A 23,454-nucleotide genomic window follows, 5' to 3' on the forward strand; every position below is an offset into this window, starting at 1 on the left:
GGCACTCTACCGAAACCAAAAAAGCTTTGGCTGAAGCTGGACTTTGTAAAGCTGCAAATGGCAAGTTGAAATAAATTCAAGAAAACTGCACTTACTCTGGAGTTTATCGAGAAGTTTAGAGCGAGATGGTGCCCCTTTACCTTCCCATTCTGCTTTTGCACGAAGGTCTTCAGCATGACTACACATTAAGTACCTGAGAAGATATTAACGATAGATCAGTATTTACAAGTTCTGTAGCAAATAGATTTGTTCCTAGAAGGAAAACTGCAATGAAAAAAAAAAAATAAAAAATGATCGATTAACATTTTAGCTTTGAACAGAAAAGCGAATCATTCAGCCAATGTAGGTGCTGCAGATCATGGCATCCCAGTGATTTGTATTTGCATATCAAGCCTCACAGCCAGCTACAGCGGCAAATTTTTTAGGTACCTACATACCGCCACAGAAAACACACTTGTAGCTGCTACACATCTGTGATAGTTTGTCATGGAGTTGCACTTACCATTCCCATCTTGCAGGTAACCACACAAATCTAGATGGAGTGAACATTATTCCAGCACTATACCAGGAGCGAACTTGTGTGGATAACCACAAAAGGGTGTTCAACGTTTCAAAAGCTAATTTAATGGTTCAGGTCTTTAATGTAGGGAGTCTCAACTCTGAATGAGGTCCCCTGGACAGTTGGAGTTTTAGAATTTCTTCCCCTCTTTTTAACCACAGAAGCTCAGCCCTAAGATAAACCCCCTGCACACTGGAATTTCAGAGACAGGATTGAGGACCAACATCCCTGAGACTTCCCCAGGATCCAGCAATCTGCACAATGTGGGACTGGTATGCGGCTAAAGATGTAGGGCCAAAAAACGAGAGTTAGACTTACCGGTAACTCTGTTTCTAGGAGTCGTCCAGGACAGCACTAGAGAGATAGGCTCCACCTCCAGAGGCAGGAAACACAAACCAGATCTTTAAAGGGCGGTCTCCGTCCCTTCCCCTTCAGTCTTGTAAACGAGAACTTCCCCGGAAACTGCTTCTGTAACGACAAAAACACTTGTCCAGCATTATAACAGCATATAGGGAGGGAATCCATGCTGTCCTGGACGACTCCTAGAAACAGAGTTACCGGTAAGTCTAACTCTCGTTTTCTCTAGTCGTCTGTCCAGGACAGCACTAGAGAGGATCAACGAGAACTTACCAGATTAGGGGGGGACTACCGCTTGAAGGACCTTTCTCCCAAACGCCTGATCTTGCGCTGAGATAAGGTCCAATCTGTAATGCTTCATAAACGTCGAGTAGCTTGACCAAGTTGCTGCTCGACAAATTTGTTCTGGTGTTGCTCCAGCTCGCTCTGCCCATGAGGTCGATAGCGCCCGTGTGGAGTGAGCCATGGGGGAAAAAGGACATTCCATTTTCATTCCTTTGTAGGCTTCTACAATAGCTTGTTTGATCCACCTTGCAATTGTATTTTTTGAAGCTTGTGACCCCAATTTTTTACCCGCATGTAAGACAAATAATGCATCTGATTTTCTAATGTTTTTTGACATCTCCAGATATTGTAAGACACAGGCTCTCACATCCAGTTGGCTGAACTCAACCTCCTTAGGATTAGTGGGAGACCCACAGAACGAAGGCAAAACAATTTCCTGTGTTGTGTGGAATTTTGTCACTACTTTGGGTAAAAACCCAGGGTCCGTGCGCAACACCAGCCTATCCTCAAAAATTTGTAAAAACGGCTCTTTCACCGAAAGTGCCTGAAGCTCGCTAATGCGTCTGGCTGTGGAAATAGCCACTAGGAACACCGTTTTAAGCGTGATCCATCTCAAGGAAGGTTCTTCTTCCAGAGACTTTTTTACCCATCCCTGTAATACAATTGACAGGTCCCATTTGGGTAAAATTTTGAAAGGAACAGGTTTAATCCTGGTCAACCCCTTAAAGAACCTGCTAACTAGCGGGTCTATCGCCAGAGGTTGATCCAAAAAAACAGACAGGGCCGTAATTTGTACCTTTAAGGTACTAATGGCCAACCCCTTATCCACACCGTCTTGTAAAAATTCCAAGACTGTTGGGATACTTAGACACCTTTTTAGTGTCCAACCATGAACAAAAAACTTTCCAGTATTTAACATAAATTGCTTGGGTTACCTTCTTTCTACTAGAAAGAAGTGTTTTAATCACCCTATCTGAGAGTCCCTTAGACTTCAAGAGACTCTCTTCAGACGCCAGGCCGATAACTTTAGGGTCTGTAGTTCTTGTAACAGAACTGGACCCTGAGACAGCAGATCCTCCCTCTCGGGCAGTATGAGGGGAGGTTCGTCTGTCAGGCCCAGCAGCACCGAGAACCATGGTCTCTTCGGCCAGTACGGAACCACTAGTATCAATGTGGTCTGTTACTGCAAAAATTTCCTCAGTACTAGAGGAATTAACTTGAATGGGGGGAAGGCGTAACAAATGTGAAAAGCCCAGCTTTGTGCCAAAGCGTCTATCCCTCTTGCCCCTGCCTCCCTCTCTAGGGAAAAGTATACTGGGACCTGGGTGTTCGCTTTCCTGGCGAACAAGTCCACTTCCGGAAGACCCCATTTGCGCACTAACATCTGGAAAATCTCCCTGTTTAGTGACCATTCTGATTCGTACACCCGGTGTCGACTCAGAAAGTCCGCCAGGTGGTTGTCCACCCCTTTTAGATGGACCGCTGAAAGCGATTTTAGGTTTTCTTCTGCCCAATGCATGATCGTACTTGTTAGCTTGATCAAGGACGGGCATCTTGTTCCTCCCTGCTTGTTTAGGTAGGATACCGTCACTATACTGTCCGAGAGGACCTGTACATGGTGGTCCTTCAGATCCCTGACGAACACCCTTAAGGCTTCCCAGACTGCCTGCAACTCCCTCCAATTGGCTGACCTCTGGGACTGTGTCTTCCCCCAGCATCCTTGGGCTACCTTCGACCCCAAGTGGGCCCCCCAGCCCCAAGCACTGGCATCCGTGGTGATGCGAACAGACACTGGAGGAGACCACCAAAGACCCCTTACTAGGTTCTCTTCTCTCTTCCACCACCAAAGAGACCTTTTGGTCTTTGAGGATAGATGGATAGTCCTGTCCAGGGACTCTTGTGTCCCGTCCCAACTGTCCAGAATATTGGCCTGGAGACACCTGAAATGAGCTCTTGCCCAAGGAACTGCAGGGATTGTTGCCACCAATAGGCCCAACCCTGCCATAGCTGACCTGATGGAAATTGTCTGATTGGACTGCAGGAAGGTTACCATGTCTTTCACCTTTATCACTTTTTCCTCCGTGAGGAAGACTTTCTGTGACACTGAATCCACCAGAAAACCTAGATACTGTAAGACCTGTGTTGGTATCAGGTGTGACTTCTCTTGGTTTATCAACCACCCCAACCTTTTTAGGCAAGAGATAGCTACTCTCAGATCTCCCTGCAGTTGGAGCTTTGAGGGGGCAAAAAATAAAAGGTCGTCCAAGTACGGTATGACAGCGATCCCTTTCAGTCTTAGGGGAGCCAATGCTTCTGCCAGGACCTTGGTGAAAATCCTGGGGGAAGAAGACAGACCGAAAGGCAGAGCCCTGAATTGGAGGTATCGAATCTGACTTCCCCAAAGAATCGCTATCCTCAAATACTTTTGAGAGTCTTCTCGAATCGGGATGTGAAGATACGCGTCCCTTAGATCGAGAGAGGCCATGAAACAATTTGGAGGGAGTACTGATCTTACTGTAAAAATAGTTTCCATCCGGAATTTCCTGTAAGTTACCCACTTGTTCAGTAACTTCAGATTCAAGATCAACCGGAATTTGCCTGATGGTTTCCTTACTACAAACACGTGTGAATAGAAACCCTGATTTATTTCCTGTGGCGGAACTGGCACTAGAACCCTCTGATCTATTAAATCGCCAATTTGCGACAGCAAAGCTGACGCCTTCTGGGGGTCTTTGGGAGGTTTGGTCAGACACATCCTTGCAGGTGGGACGTGTGTGAACTGTATTTTGTAACCCTCCCTGATGATCCTCCGGACAAAAGGACTTGGAGTAGCGTATTCCCACTGTGGGAGGAACTGCCCCAGTCTCCCCCCCACAGGAACCGCGTCACTGGGATTTAGTGGTTTTTTTAGAAGAGGAAAAGAGATTGCTTTTCTGTTTTCCTCCCATCCACTGTTTCTTAGAGGTTGACTCCTTAGAGGACTGTCCTGGTGACTGTCCCTGCCTTTGAGGACGAAAAAAGCGTTTGCCTGTAGTCTTCTTAGGTTTGACAGGAAAAGCCTTTTTCTTGTCTGCAGTACGGTCCAGGACTTTCTCAAGATCCTGTCCGAACAGAAGGTCTCCCTCAAAGGGGATGCCACATAACCTCACTTTTGAGGCTGAGTCTCCCGACCAAGACTTCAGCCAAAGTGCCCTACGTGATGAATTTACGAGGGCAGCGGTCCTGGCTGACAATTTAACAGACTCTGCAGAGGCATCTGCTATATAGCCTGCTGCTTTATGTAGCATAGGAAGGGAATCCAGAATTTCCTTTCTGGAGGTCCCCCCTTCCAAGTGGCCTTGTAATTGTTCCAGCCAGACCTCTAAGTTGCGAGCCACTATTGTCGTGGCCATTGCAGGTTTTAAGTTATTCATGGTTACTTCCCATGACCTCTTTAACAGTACTTCCATCCTTTTATCCATGGGTTCCTTTAGAACACCCATGTCCTCAAAGGCGAGATCTGTTGACTTTGCACACTGGGAAAAAGCTGCGTCTACCTTGGGCACCTTATTCCAAACACAAGAGGGGTCCTCGCTGAAGGGGAATCTCCGCTTCATGCTTTTAGGAAAAAATAACTTTTTCTCTGGTTCCTCCCACTCTTTTTTGATTGAGTCTACCAGTGTGCTATGAACCGGAAAGACTAACTGAATCAGTTTTAAGGGTCTGATACATCCGGTCATGCAAGGACAGGGAGACTGGCTCCTCTCTGATTTCGAGCGTCTCATAAATTACCCCCAGTAAGGCATCAACCTCCTCGAGTGAGAGCCTGTATCTGGGAGAGCTTGACCCTTGAACAGGAACATCTCTGGATGATGCCGCCTCACTTAGGCCATCCAGAGAATCAAGTTCCTCCTCCTCTGATTCGTCACCTACAACTGGGGTGGAAGCAGAGGGAACTGCGGCTGGTTTTGGGGTATCAAGGTTCGCTAACATTGCTTTGATGGATTCCATTTCTTTCTGTACTCCAGAAATCAAATCCTTACAAGCTCCCGTAGCTTCCTTATAGACCAATTTGTCTATGCATGATTTACAAAGGGGCTTAGACCATCCTTCTTTAAATTTAGCCATACATGAAGGACATCTCTTCTTCCCCCCTGACCTCTCTGGTTCTTTGGGCAGAGCCTAAGGCAAGAGAAGGAGAGAAGAAGGAAGGGAAAAAACAAACAAGCCAACGTCAGCGAAACCTTTAGCAAAAATAGGATGCCTTCACCAAACACCTATGTGCACCCCACCAACCGCTAACAGGATTCGCAAGACTCTTTAGTCCGGATCCTGTTTGAGAGAGAGAGGGAGGGAGGAAAAAACACACCTGGACCCTTTCAAAATGCCTATGCATTGATTAGTCCATTACTCCCCCCCCCCTCTCTCCCAGCCCTGTAGGTACAAGACACCTCTGTGTTTGCCTACCTGAGCTGGTTCGGCTCCACTGCCACTCTCCACTGCATCCATTTCGTTCAGAACACGCCTGAAGGCTTCCCCTCGTAACGGCGATGAAGCGATGCAGCACGAACGCTTGAAGCACGCGCTTAACCGTCTGGAGGCTTCCCTTCGTAATGGCGATAAAGCGATGCAGCGCGAACGCCTCGTGGCTGCGGCTTTTTATAATAGCCGCCAAGGTCCCGAAAGTCCACGCTCGCCGCGCGACCCGGAACCGGTAGTGGATTGCCGGAAATCCTCTATCCTCCTCCTGTGATGCACAGGCCGGAACTCGAAGCCTGTGCCCGCCCCCCGCCAGACTTCGCGCCCAATTTAGAAACCTACTGTCAGGCGGGGAAACGAACGCCCTCCCCGGGCTTCAGAAGGAGAACGCCGGTTCGAAGCTGCAGTCAACCCGACCGGAGGACTTCAAAAACGTCCGTTTACCAACAGGTAATCCGAACTCCTTCCCCGTCTCTTATGGGCTATCCCACCGTCAGGGGAAGGGGAGCTCCAGATCCAGCCTCCTCCTCCGGTGGAGGAAACACAAAGACTGAAGGGGAAGGGACGGAGACCGCCCTTTAAAGATCTGGTTTGTGTTTCCTGCCTCTGGAGGTGGAGCCTATCTCTCTAGTGCTGTCCTGGACAGACGACTAGAGAAATTAGAGTTACGCTTACCGGTAACGTCTTTTCCAGTAGTCTTTCAGGACAGCCACTATGAGAGATAGACTCCTCCTCTTCCTCTGGAAACACTGCGCCAGCCCATAAATTCTTACTTCCCCTGCCGGACCTCAGTTATATCGAGAATACCTCCGGCCAGCTGGGGAGACACAAGAACACATTAATAACATATTTATCAAATACTATTATCTTGCTGCGCTCTGGTCTTTGTAAGACTCCCCCCCCAATTTTCGGGTGGGAACTAGGGCTGTCCTGAAAGACTACTGGAAAAGACGTTACCGGTAAGCGTAACTCTAATTTTCCCTAATCGTCTTTCAGGACAGCCACTATGAGAGGATAAGCGAGCACTTACCAGTTAGGGTGGGACTACAGCTTGCAAAACCTTCCGCCCAAAGGTTTGCTCACCTGCCGACACCAGATCCACTCTGTAGTGTTTAACAAAGGTGGAATAGCTGGACCATGTTGCTGCTTTGCAGATCTGTTCTGGCGTAGCTCCTGCTCTTTCTGCTTGGGAGGCTGCCATAGCTCTAGTGGAGTGTGCTTTAATACCCACTGGGATTTCTTTCCCTGCTGCTGAATAAGCCTGCTCAATGGCTACTCTGAGCCACCTAGCAATAGTGCGCCGGGACGCTTTACAACCTTTCCTGTCCCCAGAAAACAACACAAATAAGGAATCTGACCTTCTGAATGCCTTGGTCAGTTCCAGATAGTGTAGGATACATCTCCTAACATCTAAATAATGAAATCTTAATTCCTTCTCACCGGAGGGATTGGGACAAAAAGAGGGCAAAACAATTTCCTGGCTTCTATGAAAGCTGGATGCCACTTTCGGCAAAAAGGCTGGATCGGTCTTTAAAACTATCCGATCCGGAAAAATAACACAAAAGGGAGCCCTGACTGATAAGGCCTCCATCTCACTGACCCTCCTGGCCGTTGTTACTGCTACCAGGAATACTGTCTTCAGAGTAAGCTCTCTCAGAAAACACTCCTTCAAAGGTTCGAAGGGGGGTCCAGTTAAACTCTGCAAAACTAAAGATAAATCCCATCTGGGAAAAGACAGACCCTGGACCGGTCTCTGTCTGGACAGGGCCCTAAAGAATCTGACTACCCATGGATTGGTAGCCAAATGATCCTCCAAAAAAACACTAAGGGCTGATACTTGACCTCTAAGGGTACTGATGGATAACCCCTTATCTGCCCCACGTTGTAAAAATTCCAACACTGCGGAGGAGCTTCGTACAGAGAAAGAGCTCTCTGCGCACCACTTGTTGAAACGTAACCAGACCCTTTCATAGATCTGGCGAGTTTCCTTCTTCCTACTGTCCAGAAGGGTAGAAACTAGTTTCTCTGAGAATCCTTTAGATCTTAACAAACCCTCCTCAGTAGCCAGGCCGCTAACTTCCACTGGTGTACCTGTGGGCATAGGACTGGCCCCTGAGAGAGGAGATCGTCCCGAAGGGGCAAGAGCAGGGGAGGTTCTATCGCCAACCGTTTTAGTACTGAGAACCATGCTCTCTTTGGCCAATGTGGAGCCACCAGAATCAGAGATGTGTTTTCCATCTGAAACTTCCTCAGAACTGCTGGCAACAACACTGGAGGTGGGAAGGCATAGCAAGTTCCGAAATGCCAATCCTGGCTCAAGGCATCCACCCCTAGAGCTCCCTCTCCCCTTTTTAGGGAGAAAAAACAGGGGGTTTTTGCATTGTCTTTGGACGCGAACAGGTCCACCTCCGGAGACCCCCATCTCTTTACTATGAGATTGAAGACCTCCTGGTTGAGAACCCAATCGCCCTCCCTCAGCTTCTTTCAGCTGAGAAAATCTGCTACTACGTTTTTCTCTCCCCTCAGGAAAACGGCTGAGAGCGAAAGGGTGTAGGTCTCGGCCCAGGACAGAATCTCTGTTGCTAAAGACAACAGGGTTCCGCTTCTGGTGCCACCCTGTTTGTTCAGATAGGCCACTACGGACGAATTGTCCGACCTCACCTGAATGTGGTGACCCTGAAGCTCCTTTTTGAAGAATCTGAGGGCTAGTCCCACTGCCCTCAATTCTTTCCAATTGGACGATCGAGTCAACTCGTCGTCTTCCCAAGTGCCCTGGGCTAGAAGGGAACCCAGATGTGCCCCCCAACCTTTTCCACTTGCATCTGTGGTTACTACCCGAGAAACCGGGATGAGCCACAGACGACCCTGCGACAGATTTGTCACTTTCCTCCACCACCAGAGGGATCTTTTTACCTGGAGGGGAATATGTACCAGGGTGTCTAGGGCCTCCTGACTGTGGTCCCACACCCCTAGGATGAAGGTTTGTAGGGGACGAAAGTGTAGCCCTGCCCACTGTACTGCTGGAAGGGTGGATGTAAGGAGACCTAGTACTGACATCAGAACCCTTATGGAAACCAGCTGGTTGTTTTGAAGAGAGGCCACCGCACTGTCCAGTTTTTGTACCTTTTCTTTTGGCAGAAAAACTCTCAACAGTGTTGAGTCCAACAGAAAACCTAGATAGGAGATCTGTTGTGAGGGGATCAGGCTGGATTTTTCCAAGTTCAGAAGCCACCCCAGGTCTGTAAGGACCCTTTTGGTTAGATTGAGATCCTTGACCAACTGAGCTGGGGATGCTGCAAACAGAAGCAGGTCGTCCAGGTAGGCAATTACACATACCCCCTGGAGCCGAAGAAAGGCCATGGCTTCTGCCAGGACCTTGGTAAAAATGCGGGGTGCAGAGGATAGCCCGAATGGCAGGGCCTAAAACTGAAAATGTATTGTTTCCCCGCCCAGATCTATGGCAAGGCGTAGAAACTTCTGCGAGGCCTCCGCTATAGGGATGTGCAAATACGCGTCCCTTAGGTCCAGAGACACCATGAAACAGTTGTGGGGCAGGAGCGCTTTTACTGAAAAGATCGATTCCATGCGGAATCTCTTGTATGTCACTGAAGCGTTTAGAGGCTTTAAGTTCAGAATCAGCCTGAACTTCCCTGAGGGTTTTTTTACTATGAAGACGTGAGAATAAAACCCCCTTCCCTCTTCTGCTCTCGGGACCTTGCGAATAACATCCTGATTCTCTAACTCCCTCAGAGCTTCTTGCAAGGCCTCGGCCTTTACCATGCACCTGGGTAGATGCGTGACAAGGAGCCTTTGAGGGGGTGGTCTTAGGAATTCCAAGAGGTACCCCCTTCTTATTACCCCTAAAATAAATTGATTGGGGGATATTGCTTCCCACTGTGGAAGAAAGGCCCCCAGTCTTCCTCCCACTGTAGTTGGACTGTCACTGGGTTTTACTGGGCTGGATAGGAGGGCGAAAAATCGCCCCTCCTCTGCCCCTGCCTTTTTGGGGCCAGGTTTTCTTTTTTGTCTCTGGTTTAGAGGTTTCACTACGCCCCTGCGGACGAAACCCCTTCTTTGTTGGTACAGGGATTTTCCGTTTGAGAGGAAAGGACTTTTTCCTGTCCGCTGTCCGGTCTAGAACCGTCTCTAGCCCTGGGCCAAAAAGGAGGTCCCCCGTGAGGGGAATCCCACAAAGTTTTATCTTGGAGGCATTATCCCCTGGCCATGTTTTTAGCCAGAGGGCCCTTCTGGCCGAATTGGCTAGAGCCGCCGTTCTGCCCGACATGCGGACGGACTCAGCAGAGGCATCTGCTATGTAAGAGATCCCTCGCAGCATAGTAGGGAAGGATGACAGAATGGTTTCCTTATCTGTACCTGCCTCAATATGTTGTTGGATCTGTGAGAGCCAGTGCTCTAAATTGCGAGCCACAACTGTAACTGCCATTTCAGGCTTAAGATTGCCAATGGCCGAGTCCCACGTCTTTTTAAGCAGAGAGTCAATCCTTTTATCCATGACATCGGCCAACGCCCCCATGTCTTCAAACGCCAAGTCTGTGTGTCTGGAGACCTGGGAGAAAGCGGCATCCAACTTGGGACTTTTATTCCAAAGGCATGCCGGGTCCTCTGAAAATGGGAACCTTCTTTTGAGGGATCTGGATAAAAAGGGTTTTCTCTCCGGATCCTGCCACTCCTTTTTAACTGTTTCCATTAACACATCGTGTACTGGAAACACCCTTCTCTTTGGCTCCCCCAAACCAGAATACATTTGGTCATGCAGGGTAAGGGGCTTTTTATCCGTCTGGATACCGAGGGTTGTATAAATTGCCTTTAAGAGGTCCTCTACCTCATCAAGGGATAACTTATATCTGGAGGCTTTCCTGGACCCATCCTGGTCCCCCTCGGAACCCTCCTCGGAATCAGAAGAGGAACTGTCTGGAAGTTCCCTATCTGTCCCTGAAGGGCCTGCAACCTCTGTCCCCCCTACACTAGGGGGTTGGACCGGGGCAGAACTCTGTGCTAGAGGTGGGGTTGTATCCTGGGGAGATGGACCCGTGGGAAGCTGGAATTTTTCAAAAAGGGACCTAAAAGAAGAGAAGGTGGACGAGAGCTCTTTAACTGAAGCTGCTAGTCCTGACTCCTGTTCAGATTCCCTTTCCCTAACAAGGGAGTCAATACAGCCTTTGCACAACACCTTGGTCCAAGATTCCCCTAAAATGTCCCTACAGGAGGCACACTTCCTTCTAGAGCTATGCGTAGACCTAGTTTTTTCCGCAGCTTTCTAAAAGAAAGGAAAAAGAAAAAACAGAAAAAACAGAGTCAATCAAAAGCTCGGGATACAACCCTGGGAGTGCACTAGACCCTTTTTATAAAACGAAGGGATCTGCGCCTCCCCTCCCCCCTGGCCACCCAGGGGGTCTGCCCCCCCACCCATGATAGAACCATACATTGGGGTGGGGGGATCCTAGATAAAGAGAACCCCTCCCCAGGGCGCTCTTACCTTAGGAATGCTGGAGACAGAGTCGGTCGTTTGAGCCTCGGCTTCCGACATGACTGCAGGTGGCTGCTTAACACCGAGTTCCACGCTGCCTGCGCGCGTTCTGAACTCATCTCCAGCTGGTGCCCGGCCCTCCTATCAGCTCCACGACCCGGAACCGGAAGTCGATCGAGGTCAAGCCTTCGTTTTCCGCCGGATACGACGTCGCCCGTCGTTCGGCCCGCTCGGTTCAAGAAAAAAAGGAGGCGGACTGTACCCCCGTACAGGGAAATCATCCGAACGGCTTGCCAGCTGCGTCCCTGTAGACGCGATAGGAGTCCCCCACGACCTGAAGCCGCGCTCGACTCGGAAGGGGTGGCAGTACCTGGTGAAGGTAAGTAAACCGTTCGTCCCGTCCGACACGCGGACGTTGGTTGTGAACGGTTTGAACCCGGCTTTTTTAAAACGAAGCCCCTGCTTCTATCCACCGGGCTCTTTAACGTCAAAATGGCCACAGCCTCCCCGACTGATCGGCCTAGTTCCTTGCACAGTGTCTCCCCGCCGGAGGAAACACTAATAACTGAGGTCCGGCAGGGGAAGTAAGAATTTATGGGCTGGCGCAGGGTTTCCAGAGGAAGAGGAGGAGTCTATCTCTCATAGTGGCTGTCCTGAAAGACGATTAGGGAAATTTTTCGCTAAATTTCAGTTTTCACATACTGATGTGGCAGAGCACTATTCATGAGTGCACCTCCAAAATGGCAATGGTGCATGTACCAGAAGTAACACCACAGGGCTCATGTGCAGGCAGGTGGCCATAAACCTGCAGTGCGCCATCCCACCCTGCCAAACAAGGCAAGGAAAGGGAGGAAAGTTAAGGGAGGCCTGCCTTGCATGATGGAAAAAGGTGTGGGGAGGTGGAGGAAAACAACCCCCCACAACTCAAGCTAACCAGAGAAAACTAAGGGCACTCTGCCCACTGCAGGGCGCCAAAAAGCCTGATCTTTGCCCATCATGGGGCCTTCAGAAATTTGACTGTTCCACAAAGGATCACTGCCCTGGGACCTGTATAGCACCTTGACCGCAATACAAAGAACAATACTTTCTACCAGCGGTATACAGTGAAGACCAGTAAACTTACAGGCCTTCCCGGTTCTAGAGTGGGATCCAGGTACTGTCCCTACATGGCCCAGGGCAGTAGGTGACCTATCTGGATAAAGAAAATCCCTTTCCCCACCATGGGAGCAGAGAATGAGGCTGAGGCTCACAGAAGATCTTCATAAAGACTGATCAATCATCTTAAGACAATCTCAAACAAAAAAAATAAAAAAAAAATTAAAAAAAAAGGCTGCACTGAGCTGGGAGAGGTTCTCACATTTTTGGCCAGTATCTTTTCAAAAGGAAGGTGGCAGCATAACCCAATCATTATGATTTTGCATATTCCCTGTGATGTACGACAGAACAAAGAGTGAGCAATTTCTGAACGAGAGAAAACAAAATTTGGGGTTTACAGACTAACCCTTTACAGTAATTTTCATTTTAGGGAAATACATTTATGCAGGTAGTAGTCTGTCGTAAAAGTTGTGATAATAGTACAACACCACCAAACAAACAAACAAACACAATAAATTTACATTTTAGGAGACCTCATACCCGAATGCTGCGTTGCGTTACCCATTCACTGCCTATACACAAAGTGCCTAGAGCTAGTGGATGAACGTAGACCGGAAACGACCTCTTACCCACTGAGGACATGAATCCTCTCTGTATTGTATTTCAATGGTGTCAGCTCACAGCGCAAGACCTGAAGTGCTTCTAGGACTTTGCCATCTTCCAAGTATTCCAGGTACTTCTGCTGTAGTAATAAGAACTTCATGCGCTAGAGGAAAGAGGAACAATGGTTATTACAATCAGCAAAGAAAAATAGACAAGATATCTTAATATGAAAAAAGGTGATGTGTGAGCTGCACTTTAAAAAAAAGTAAATATAAAAGCAAAATACCTGTCAAAAGTGGACCTAGCCTCAACTGTTTATGCTACAAAGACATGGTCAGCTTTCCCATTAACGGTAGTGTGTAAAGGCCACCCCTTATATACCCCTCTCCGACACACCACAAAAATCAACCATCATTCAAGTGACTCTCTAGCATTCCCTTTGCTTCTCCTTCGACAACTATATAAAAGCTTATGAAGGGGGCAAGGAGCTGGGCCAGCACAGACAGTAATTAGCACCTTCCTTTTCCTCTTGTCTGACATGCAAGGAGGGAGGGGCTTGGGATAGGAAAAAAATACTCTCCTGAAATGGTCAATTTACTGAATGCCATCTTACAAGTATAATTTTTGGAAACGAAGCAACATTGCAAGCAAGCACCTAAAACACTTGACTTTTTGTGCAAGCTGGCCAAGATGTTCTGCTCAACTTCATTTTTGGATCATGTTAAACCAGTACAGAGGTTGTAACAGGAATACATCTCACCCCCACCCCCCTCCCCCTTTCCCCAAACCACAAACCCCCCACATGTAAAAATTACAGGCAAGCAGCTGAAAAATGGCAGCAAAAACTTTCAGCATTCTATTGCTTTCAATGAGGCTTCTCTCCTGTGTTTTTTTTCTTTACTCTTTCCAGCACCACGTTCAAAATTCACTGCACTTGTGATATGAAGTGGGTGTCTAACTTCTCCCCAAAAGTTGGTCGTAAATGCAGTGCGTTTGCTGGCACCGGACCGCATAGTACAGCAGTACCATGCAATCTGGTCGCTGTGCATTTTGTAAATGTATGCATGGTGTGGTTCAGCGTGACTTTAGGGCTGAAATCACATCCAGATCGCATCTGCCTTGCTGCATGATTCATGGTGTGAACCAGTCCTCAAGTCACACATTTTCAGAGAAACAAACCAAAAATCCATGCAACTTGTCAGAAGTGTCAGTACAGCCAAAGTGCGTGTAACCACTTCCTTCCCAACATCGCGGTATGTTTTTTTTTTTTTTTCACCTGGGGATGCTCTTTAATGCACAAACAATCCTAGCAAGCTCTCCCATGTGAACAGGGAGGCCCTCGCTGAAGCCAGCGGTTGCACCAGCTTGCCATAGGGGTTTCTGGAGAACGGATAGTCTCCAATCCCCTCTACAGTGTTAGCAACCTGTATTTTGCCACTTTCAGTTCCGGTCTTTTTCTAACAAGCTATTACAAGTCTCGGATCAGAACAATCTTGGTCCGATCTGATGCAGTTAAAGTGTTACTAAACCCAGGACCCTGCATTCACTATATCTGGTCTCCCACAGCACCCAGAACATGAAAAACGCAATTATTTCAGTAAATATAAACTGCCAAATAGTTACCTTTTCTCAGCAGTATATAGCAGTCTTAAGATCTATCAGTGTCTGGTTAAAGCTTGTAGGAGGAGTTTTCATTCTGCACTGACTGTCCTAGGAGGCTGCAGGACCCCTGACCCTTGGAGCCAAATCATGCACACTCTCCCAAGAAGGAGGAAGGAAGAGGAAAAAAAACTGCTTTACCCTTAAAGAGTCTCCACTGGCAGGTTTGCCAGGTAAAATTTTAGTAAATTTAAAGTGGAATTTTTATTAAAGTCCCATATCATGTATTTTTCAAATTTTAAACCACCTGCTTCCCAGGCCTATTCTGGCACTCTTCTATATGTAAAAATAATTTTCTAGCAAAAAAATAAGTGACCTAGAACCCTAAAACATTAGAAATGTTTAAGCAGAGGCCCCAGGGAACAAAATGGAGTTTTGCAATTTGTTGCATGGTATTTTCACAGCAGTTTTTGCACTTAGGGAAAGAAAAAAAAAGACACACAACACACACACACACCTTTTTTTTTTTGGAGGGGGGGGGGGGGGGGGAACCACACACTTTAAAGATTTTTAGTGCACACAAACAATATAATACCCCCCCTCCCTTTTTTTAGATTTACCAAAAAAAAAAAAAGTTGTTCTAAGTAAATGCCGAACATGTCATGTTTTAAAATTATGTAGGAATGTGGCATGGTGCCAAACTAAAAATCTCGATAAATTCCTTTACATGTTGCCAGTTTAAAGTTGCATAGAAGGCCTGCTCTTGCTCTGACGTTTGCCATGATACTTCATATTTATGGTGTGATCACCATTTACATGTGTACGGGACTGATGCGCATGTCTGCCTTTGTGCGCAAGCATGGCAGTATGAGGGCACTTTAAAAAAAGAATTATATACATTAGATATAAAAATGTATGTGAAACATCCCTTGTGACAACAATCAGCAGTGACAGGTCCTCTTACTGATACACATCTCCACTGCCCTTAAAAGTGATATTAAAGTCTTGTTTTTTTTATTTAAAAATGTTTTTTACACAGAGCAGCCCAGATCCTCCTCTTCTCATCTGCCACGTCGGCACTCCTGGCCTCTCCCTCCTGGCCCCTCCCTCCTGTCGGGTGCCCCCACAGCAAGCCGCTTGCTATGGGGGCACCCAAGATGAGCCAATGCTCTGTTCATTTGCACTCAGAGCTGTGGCTCTGCCCCATCCTGTCCATCTCCTGGTTTGCTCACTGGCTATGATTAACAGCAGCATGAGCCAATGGCCCCCGCTGCTGCCAAAAACACGAGTGCCAGTCCCCAGAGGGGCAAGGCTCTCATGGACATTGCTGAGGTGTTAATCTCCACGCTGTGTAAAGGCTGGCTGTTCTTTTTCTAATCCTCCCCTTCTTCCATTTTCCCCAAGTCCATCTGCTGCTAAGACAGCCTTTGGAGTCACTCTGCACATGCGTGCGCGTGCGTGTGTGTGTGTGTGTGTGTGTGTGTGTGTGTGTGTGTGTGTGTGTGTGTGTGTGTGTGTGTGTGTGTGTGCGCATGCGTGCGTGCGCATGCGTGCGCGTAGTCAACACCTAGTGAAGCGTGCAGTCCCAGGAACTATAGGCTGATCGTCCTGACAGCACTTTCAGCTTGTAATTGTGCAGCAAGAGACTTGATAGCAGCTCTGAGAGGTTATGGTGCGCTAATGCAGAAGCAGCTGTAAATACTGCAATAGTAGCTTAACAGCCTTCTAGATTAACTAGCCCTATATAGACCGTTTTACTGATAATTCTCTGGGATATAGAGCAACACCTCTGCTTAAAGCGATACCAAAAGTCTCATTAAAAATAACAAAGGGGGCGTGTCCTAGCAATGGAGGCGCAAGGACGTGCGTCTCCACAGCTCTGTACCACTGCCACACTTAACCACCACTATGAGGGGTATTCTCGCCCCAGACACCTCTCACCATGTCCCAGAGGAACTGGCCATTCTCACAACTGAGAAGACACAGGCAGCTGGATTCCTTCTTCCCCGGGACTCGTGGGCCCAGAAAGCAGCTAACGCCTCCCAGAACACTGCTGCCCGGCTCCAGCAGCATGCAAATTCTGATTCCCTCCCTAGGGTCGGTGAGTGGATCTATCCCCCCTACCTCCCTGGCTTCCCCAGACAGGGGGCTCTGAAGCCCTTGACATCAGGCAACATATTTGGTCACTCCCTACCAAGGAGGACCTAGACCAATTTGCGGACAGTAGAGAAAGCTCTTAAAGAGGACATTGCACAGCTAAATCCCAACAACTCACACCTGGGGGGGCAGAATGGAGTCCCTGGAGCAGAGATTTGAAGAAACTCTCCCAGTCATTTCTATGCTACAAGTCAAATGCATCACACGGGACCAGCAGATTGAAACTATGCTTTGCCAGTTGGACGATGTGGAAAACCACAGTCAGGCTAATATTAGAATTAGGGGCATACCAGAAGCTACGGCCTCCAAAAGATTATCCCCACCTTAATGGGCATATTTAAAAAGAGATATTAGAACTGCCTGCCATGGCCACAATAGAAATTGATCACGCCCACAGGGCTCTCAGGCCTCATTCTCAAGATGTGGACAAATTGATGGACATATGCAAGTTATACAAAATGCGTGGCAAGCGCTACTTTGACAGCATACATTTATCCTATCAAAAATATCACCAGGCGCACCCTTACGCAGCGCAGGGCACTTTGCCCCCTCCTGGCAGCCATCCAAGATGAAGGCCTACCATACCGATGGGGGTTCCCCTTTTATCTTCAAGTGACCAAAGAAGGAAAACCTGACTTTCCATCCGACCACCCCAACTGTGGCTACCTGCTAAATGCAGAAGTCGCAGAAGGGATCTGCAATGTCACCCTTCTGACTCCTCACCAAGCCCAGTTACTTCTAGAGACTGATGGAGCAAGTCTTCCTGTCCTCGGTTTGACCCTTCTCTATCAGGTGTAGTCGTTCCCCTGCCCCTTTCAGCCCATGGGGAATAAAATATATCCCTCTGGGAAGATATGTTTTCCTGAAGGGCAGCATTGCTGGACAAACGTACATGTTCGCCACGATCTGCGACTCCATCACTAATCAACCCACCTTCAGCGACAGCCTTGGAGCAGCTGGCTGAATTTAAGGAGCGTCTCCTGGTCCTCAGAGGAGACCAACATTAACCCAGACCCCCTGCTTGATACATCCCATACAAGGCCCTCACATCCCTAGGTGTTTCAGCACTTTTGTAAGACCCTCCATTCACACCTTTTGATGGACAGCTGGAGAGTATGGCACCCCTCGGACCGTGATTTTAGCTACTACTCCAAAAGGTTACACAACGTATACACCCACATAGACCATATATGCATAGACCGCACTAGTCGAGCTCCTGCAGTCAGCGTCCATTGACATTACCACCATCTCAGATCATGCCCCGGTCACAATTACCTTCACCCTGTCATCAGGCACCCATAGGGCCTGGACATGGTGGCTGAACGTAAATTTGCTGGACGATCCTGCAGTAACTCAATACCTCAAGAAAAATACTGCGGGTGGCCTTAGTGAGGACACTGGGGAAAGCCATAAGGCAGCAGTCAGAGGAGAGTTGATCTCCCTAGGCTCAAAACTTAAGAAGACATGTCAGGCAGACTTTCAAAAGTACTTGAAACTCTTCAAAAGGCAGAGCTCCAACATAAACTTAGTGGAGACCCTGAGGCACTGAAGAAACTGACCAAATTGAGGGAGTTGTTCCTGCAATTGCTTAGACGGTCAAACCTGTAAAAAGTTCAGGTACAGGTCGAAAATGTTATGAACATGGAAATAAATGCGGTCGTATGCTCGCAAGAGTCTAACGCCTGCTTATATTTCGGGTGTGGGAAAGACACATGGGGCGCAAACTTACCGAGACCCAATTAACCCACTTATACCAGCTCACCCACGCAAGCTCTATTGACGCTAAAACCCAAGAAACAAACTATAAAAAGATATGGTCCCGCTGGTACCCGGTACCAACAGACTTGGCATGCATCTATCCCTCCAGGTCCAAGCTATGATTGGAGAGGCTGTGGACACAGGGGTACATTTATCCATGTATGGGGGATATATCCCTTAATTAAACCCTTTTGAGAAGATAAAGGACCAAATAAATACTAGGGCTAGATGTTCTTTTCTCCCCGACTTACTTCCTCCTGCACATCCCTCCAATTCCAATTAGCCAATACACTGGGGGAGCACACTGCCTCATTTGCTGAATGTGGCACGGCACCTGCTTCCAACATAGTGGAAACAGTCCAGAGTCCCTACTCGGGAAGGATCAGCAGGGTTAGTGACATCTGGGAGGCATAGCGACCTGCCGGGGTTCCCAAGACCGATTCGTCTGTCTGGACACCCTGGATAGAATACGTTTGACCACGGTTACGTACCCTCTAGCCTAGACATGGCTCTGTTGAAACTGGCAGAACCATCCCTTGAAGCCCGTGTGCCACTAAGAACCTAGGGGGCAGAGAGACATCCCTCGCTGTGTGGCAGCTTTTGGAGTACCAATATGCCACCTACTCCAATCAAGAGCTGGGTGTTCAGTGTAGACATGAAAAAGGCTTCTTATAATGCCGCGTACACGCGATCAAACAATCCGGTGGAAAAGACCCCTACGCTGAAAAAAAAATAAAAATAAAATTCAGCATGGGGGTCCCCCCCCCAGGTCCACATCAGACCCTTATCTGAGCACGCTACCCGGCCGGCCAGGCTGCGTGCCCTCAACATGGGGGGGGTGCCTTGACTGACATAATAGGCGGGGACATCATCCGGTGATGTCCCCATATAAGTCGCCGTGTCGTTGCCATTGTGAGCGGAGGATGCGACGAGGCAACATCTGAAGAGAAGAGGAGAAGAACAGAAGACTGCGACAGAAGACCGGGCCACCGCCTGTAAAAGAGCTAGAAGAAGGCGCGGTGGCCCGGCAAGAAGAACCGAAGAGGGGGACAAGTCCCCCGAAGTCGGAAGAAGAGGGCGGCGGCGAAGAAAGCCGGGCTCCTCCGCTAGCAAAAGAGCTAGCAGAGGATAGCGGAGGAGTCCGTCGAGAAGACCCCCGAAGACGGACAGAAGACCCCAGGAGCTGTGCAATAAACTATTTTAACCCCTGTGTGTTGTGTTTTTTTAAATTTTATTTTTATTTTTTTTTAAACGGGTGAATGGGTAGCGTGCTCGGATAAGGGTCTGATGTGGACGGGGGGGGGGGGGCCACGCCGATTTTTTCGGCGTAGGGGTTCCCCTTTAAGTCCATACCAGGTGACGGGGCCAGCGACGCCTCCTTCGCTGGTCCCCGGCTACCTGGAGACGCACTCAAAATGAGCAGACTTTCCTCCGCGTGTGTGGGCGAGTCCGTTCATTTCTAAAGTACGGCGGATAGTCCGGCGGACTTAGTACGCCGTATTAGTCCGCTGAAAAAGTGCCGTGTGTGGGCAAGTAGCTCGTTCGGACAGTCCGGCAGGAAGTACGTCAGACTAAGTCCGCCGGACAGTCGGCTACGTTTCTACGCGGCTGAAGATTAAGAAGATGTTTCCTCTTCCTTCTTTCCCCTTTTCTCTCTCCTATACCTTTCAAAATTGTACACATACCCCGTTACAGGGATGGTGGTTTATGCTTGAAGATAAAAATTCATCCTCCTTTACAACCACTTTTAGTTCTACCTACATTAAAAATTGACCTTTCTGAAAAACACTGTTTCCCTTCTATTCTATATGCAGTGGATATTTAAGGAGATATTCGAGAACAAAACAAAAAGGTTTCACTCACCCTGATGACATCCGTAGTGGGGCAGGATGAGGAGGAATGGTCACTTCCCGAACTCCCAGCAGCTGGACGACATGCCTGTGAAGAAGTAGTTACATTCTTTAACAAATCCTTTCATAGGTTATTGGTGGAGCTGACTTTGTTCTAACAGAGTGGGAGAATTTTGCAAAAGCATACCCCTACAGTACATATAAAAAGACTCCAGTACCAAAAGAAAATCACAGCCTTTTTACAATATACAAGCACCCCCACTCTGGATGAAGGAGTACAGGGGACATCCTCTGGACAGCATTTTCAGTCTGGGAGGAGGGAAGTGTTAGGCATCATGTACACTAGTAGCTCCTAAACTAAGCTTTTGGCTTTTTGCCAAAGCTCCTAAAAAAAAAAAAAAAAAAAAAAAAAAGAAGAAGGACTAGGTTCCATGTACACATAGGCTTTTAGCAGAGTTTAGGAGCTGCCACATTTAGGTGAGCTTCAAACTCCCTTTTTAAAAACACAGGAGAATCGTGTTGGGAATAGGAATGTTTTGACCGTCGGCCGTGATTTTGCGCTTTCCTCCGTTCGCGGTAAACATAGGCCAAGTGTACATGACGCATTAGATGGACTAGCAGATTTAAATCCACTAACAAAACTAAAGCTGAACTCCCGCCAATACTTTTATAAGCAGTTATAGCAAACTGTTTTCTCCCATTGTGATAAAGATTTCACATAAATAAAAAGCAGACCATAGCAAGAACCCCTGTCAGTGTTAAATGGTTTGCTTCATTCCTCTTACATGATGCATCTGCAAGACAGCAAGCAAAAAAGGAAGAATACAGCCACCACATCAAGAATTAGTAAGCTGCAATACAATAAAAGGTTCTCCTTTGGGTTTAAATACTGCTGTAGAGCAATAAAGATCTGTATGTCCCTATCTGCTGCGTAAATACAACAGCCAGCAGTGCAGATTTCTCCACCCATGAGGTTTAAAGTTTGTGTTGTGATTTCTACCTACAGGTAAGCCTATAAAAAAAAAAAAAGGCTTACCTATAGGTAAAATGAATATCTCCTAAACATACACCATTTAGGAGATATTCACCCTGGATTCAGCTGGTGACTTCGGCGTATGCGCGCTAAAGTTCCAGTACACTGTGCTAGACATTCAGAGCACCGCAACCAAGGACTCCCGAGCACATGAGCGGGACTGAGGTCATTGTGGCTCTGGCCACTCACACAGCCAGAGTTTGTGAACCTGGAAAGAAGACCGGGGGGGGGGAAGACTGACGACAGCACGCATGCGGGAGGGCTTCATATTAAAAAAAGGTATTTAATAATGTGCCAGTATGCGACATATACTAGCACATTATGCCATTTTGCAGGGGAACTACTTTTTTATTGCAGCAGTTTACTACTGCTATAATGTGTATGGGGGAAATCTATTCATTTTTTCCAATTCTGCCAGTGGGCTGAAAGAAATCCAGCCATGTGTGGCCAGTTTAAGTCCAAGAAGCTTCGGTGGAACTACAGTTGTTAGCCAAAGTTGAACGCTTCTATTGTTCTGAAACTCAGACGGCCGAAGAAAAACAAAACAAGGACGTTCACTTGCAAAGCCTTGGGAACAGAGGGAATGTCAGCCCCAATGAGAGTTAGACAGTCTCACATTACAGAGTGTCTGCTGAAGGCATAAAGATTACGGGCCAGAGTCTGTAAAGTGACTTGGACTGCAGACAAGAAGAACGGGAGGAAATTAAACAATTATCCGAGCCAAACCACAGAGAGACTAGAACACTAAAAATACAGATGAGTGTTCCACACAGACCAAACGAGAGGTCAAAGGGCTTTTTTGTTTGTTATGGTTACGAGGACACCATGCTTTTAAAAGGCCACAATTGACAAATGTCTGTGGCCTTACCTCACTTCCTGTGCAGGCCTCCCTCCCCCACCGCACAGGAAGCCCATCGCATTAACAAAACAAACCAGCTGGAAGCAAATCTCGAGGCAGCAGTCAGCTGATTCCTGGATTCAAAACAAAAAAACACAACACAGCCAGTACTGAAAAGCAGACTGAAAAAGGACAAACTGTGAAAACGTGTGTCCAGCTCTAAAAAAAAAAACACCCATAGGAACGAGCGGCATCCCCTTTTGGGCAGGTGTTGGTGACTCATGTCTGTGGGTGCCCACTGATGCAGCTGGCAGGTTAGAAAAAGAATCACAAGTAACTACTGTTCCCTCCTGATAAGAGGCCAGTGCTGGGCTCCTCTTCACCCATCATTTCTCTATTACAGCTGAACACCAGGCAGATTCATATGTAGATCTGTATTTATTAATATAAACTTTTTTTTTTTTTTTTTGCAGTTTTATACTTACCTAGGTGGATGCAGCATCGGTCCAATGCTGCATCTGTCCCCCTGTGCCTCTACACCGAGAACAGAGCGATCGAACATCGCTGATAGCTCGGTTTTCAGAGCTCTGTGAGCAGAGAGCTGGAGACTGTCAATTACAGCTCTCTACTCCACTTTCATCTCATTGCAGCGCTGGGCTGTGGAGGGGCAGCCAGCTCAGGCTCTCAGAGGCCGAGCCAGAGGTTAGTCCAGGCACCTGCAGGCTCCAGACTTTGTGATGACGCGGTGCCTAGACGGACATCCGTGACATCAGCAAAGAGAGGACTTCTGCTAAAGACAGGTCACAGCAGTGCAAAATGAACTGCATGCCAGCGATCCATAGGAGGAGATGTCCAGCCAAACGAGCTTTGGTCAGACTTCTTGAAATTTGCTTTAAAAATGTGAGCAGTGCAAGTATCTGAATTTAACTTTGCATCTGCCTCTTGCAGTCACTGTACAGCAGAGATTTGTGAGGGAGCAGAACAGACAGAACAAAGAGCCAATCCGTTATACTGCAGTGCTCATATGCCAACAAAGAACATGCTGATAGGAGGGGGAGAGAGCAAAGCGACACATCAGTTTGCTCCTTCACCTTTCACTGTCCAGTCACAGGCTAGGGGAGGGGCAAGACCTGCAAGTGTTACTTTACTGTAGCAAAGAAAAGTCAAGTCTCGTGCCCTGAAAAACAGGGTTGGGCCATGTGGCAGATCTGTGTACCTCTCAGGACCTCCCTTCTATATTGCAAGCTACAACGAGCAGAGCCCTATGATTCCTCCTGTATAAAAACTCCCCCGTCCTCACACGCAGAAGCAAACACGTACATAGGTCGTGCCTGCATACGTTAACAGCATTCAATTCACACATGTGAGGTTTTG

At 47.8% G+C, this 23,454-nt stretch overlaps 1 protein-coding gene across 2 annotated transcripts in view; it reads right to left on the reverse strand.

Annotated features, from left to right (window-relative positions):
• The window catches only part of WDR26 (WD repeat domain 26), a 122,551-nt gene that overhangs the window by 54,748 nt on the left and 44,349 nt on the right, over positions 1-23,454 (reverse strand). The window contains exons 4-6 of one of the 2 annotated variants that reach the window (XM_077485825.1): positions 20,223-20,297; positions 12,872-13,008; positions 96-193 (exon numbers count right to left, since the gene is read on the reverse strand). In XM_077485825.1, the coding sequence (XP_077341951.1) occupies positions 96-193; positions 12,872-13,008; positions 20,223-20,297 (310 nt within the window). The remainder of the gene's footprint in view (positions 1-95; positions 194-12,871; positions 13,009-20,222; positions 20,298-23,454) is intronic. The other variant, XM_077485827.1, reaches the window with a different exon arrangement.

The sequence above is a fragment of the Lithobates pipiens genome, unplaced genomic scaffold (assembly GCF_037356315.1).
Source record: "Lithobates pipiens isolate NorthernLeopardFrog02 unplaced genomic scaffold, aLitPip1_a1.2 Scaffold_18, whole genome shotgun sequence".
In the NCBI taxonomy this organism is placed as follows: domain Eukaryota; kingdom Metazoa; phylum Chordata; class Amphibia; order Anura; family Ranidae; genus Lithobates; species Lithobates pipiens.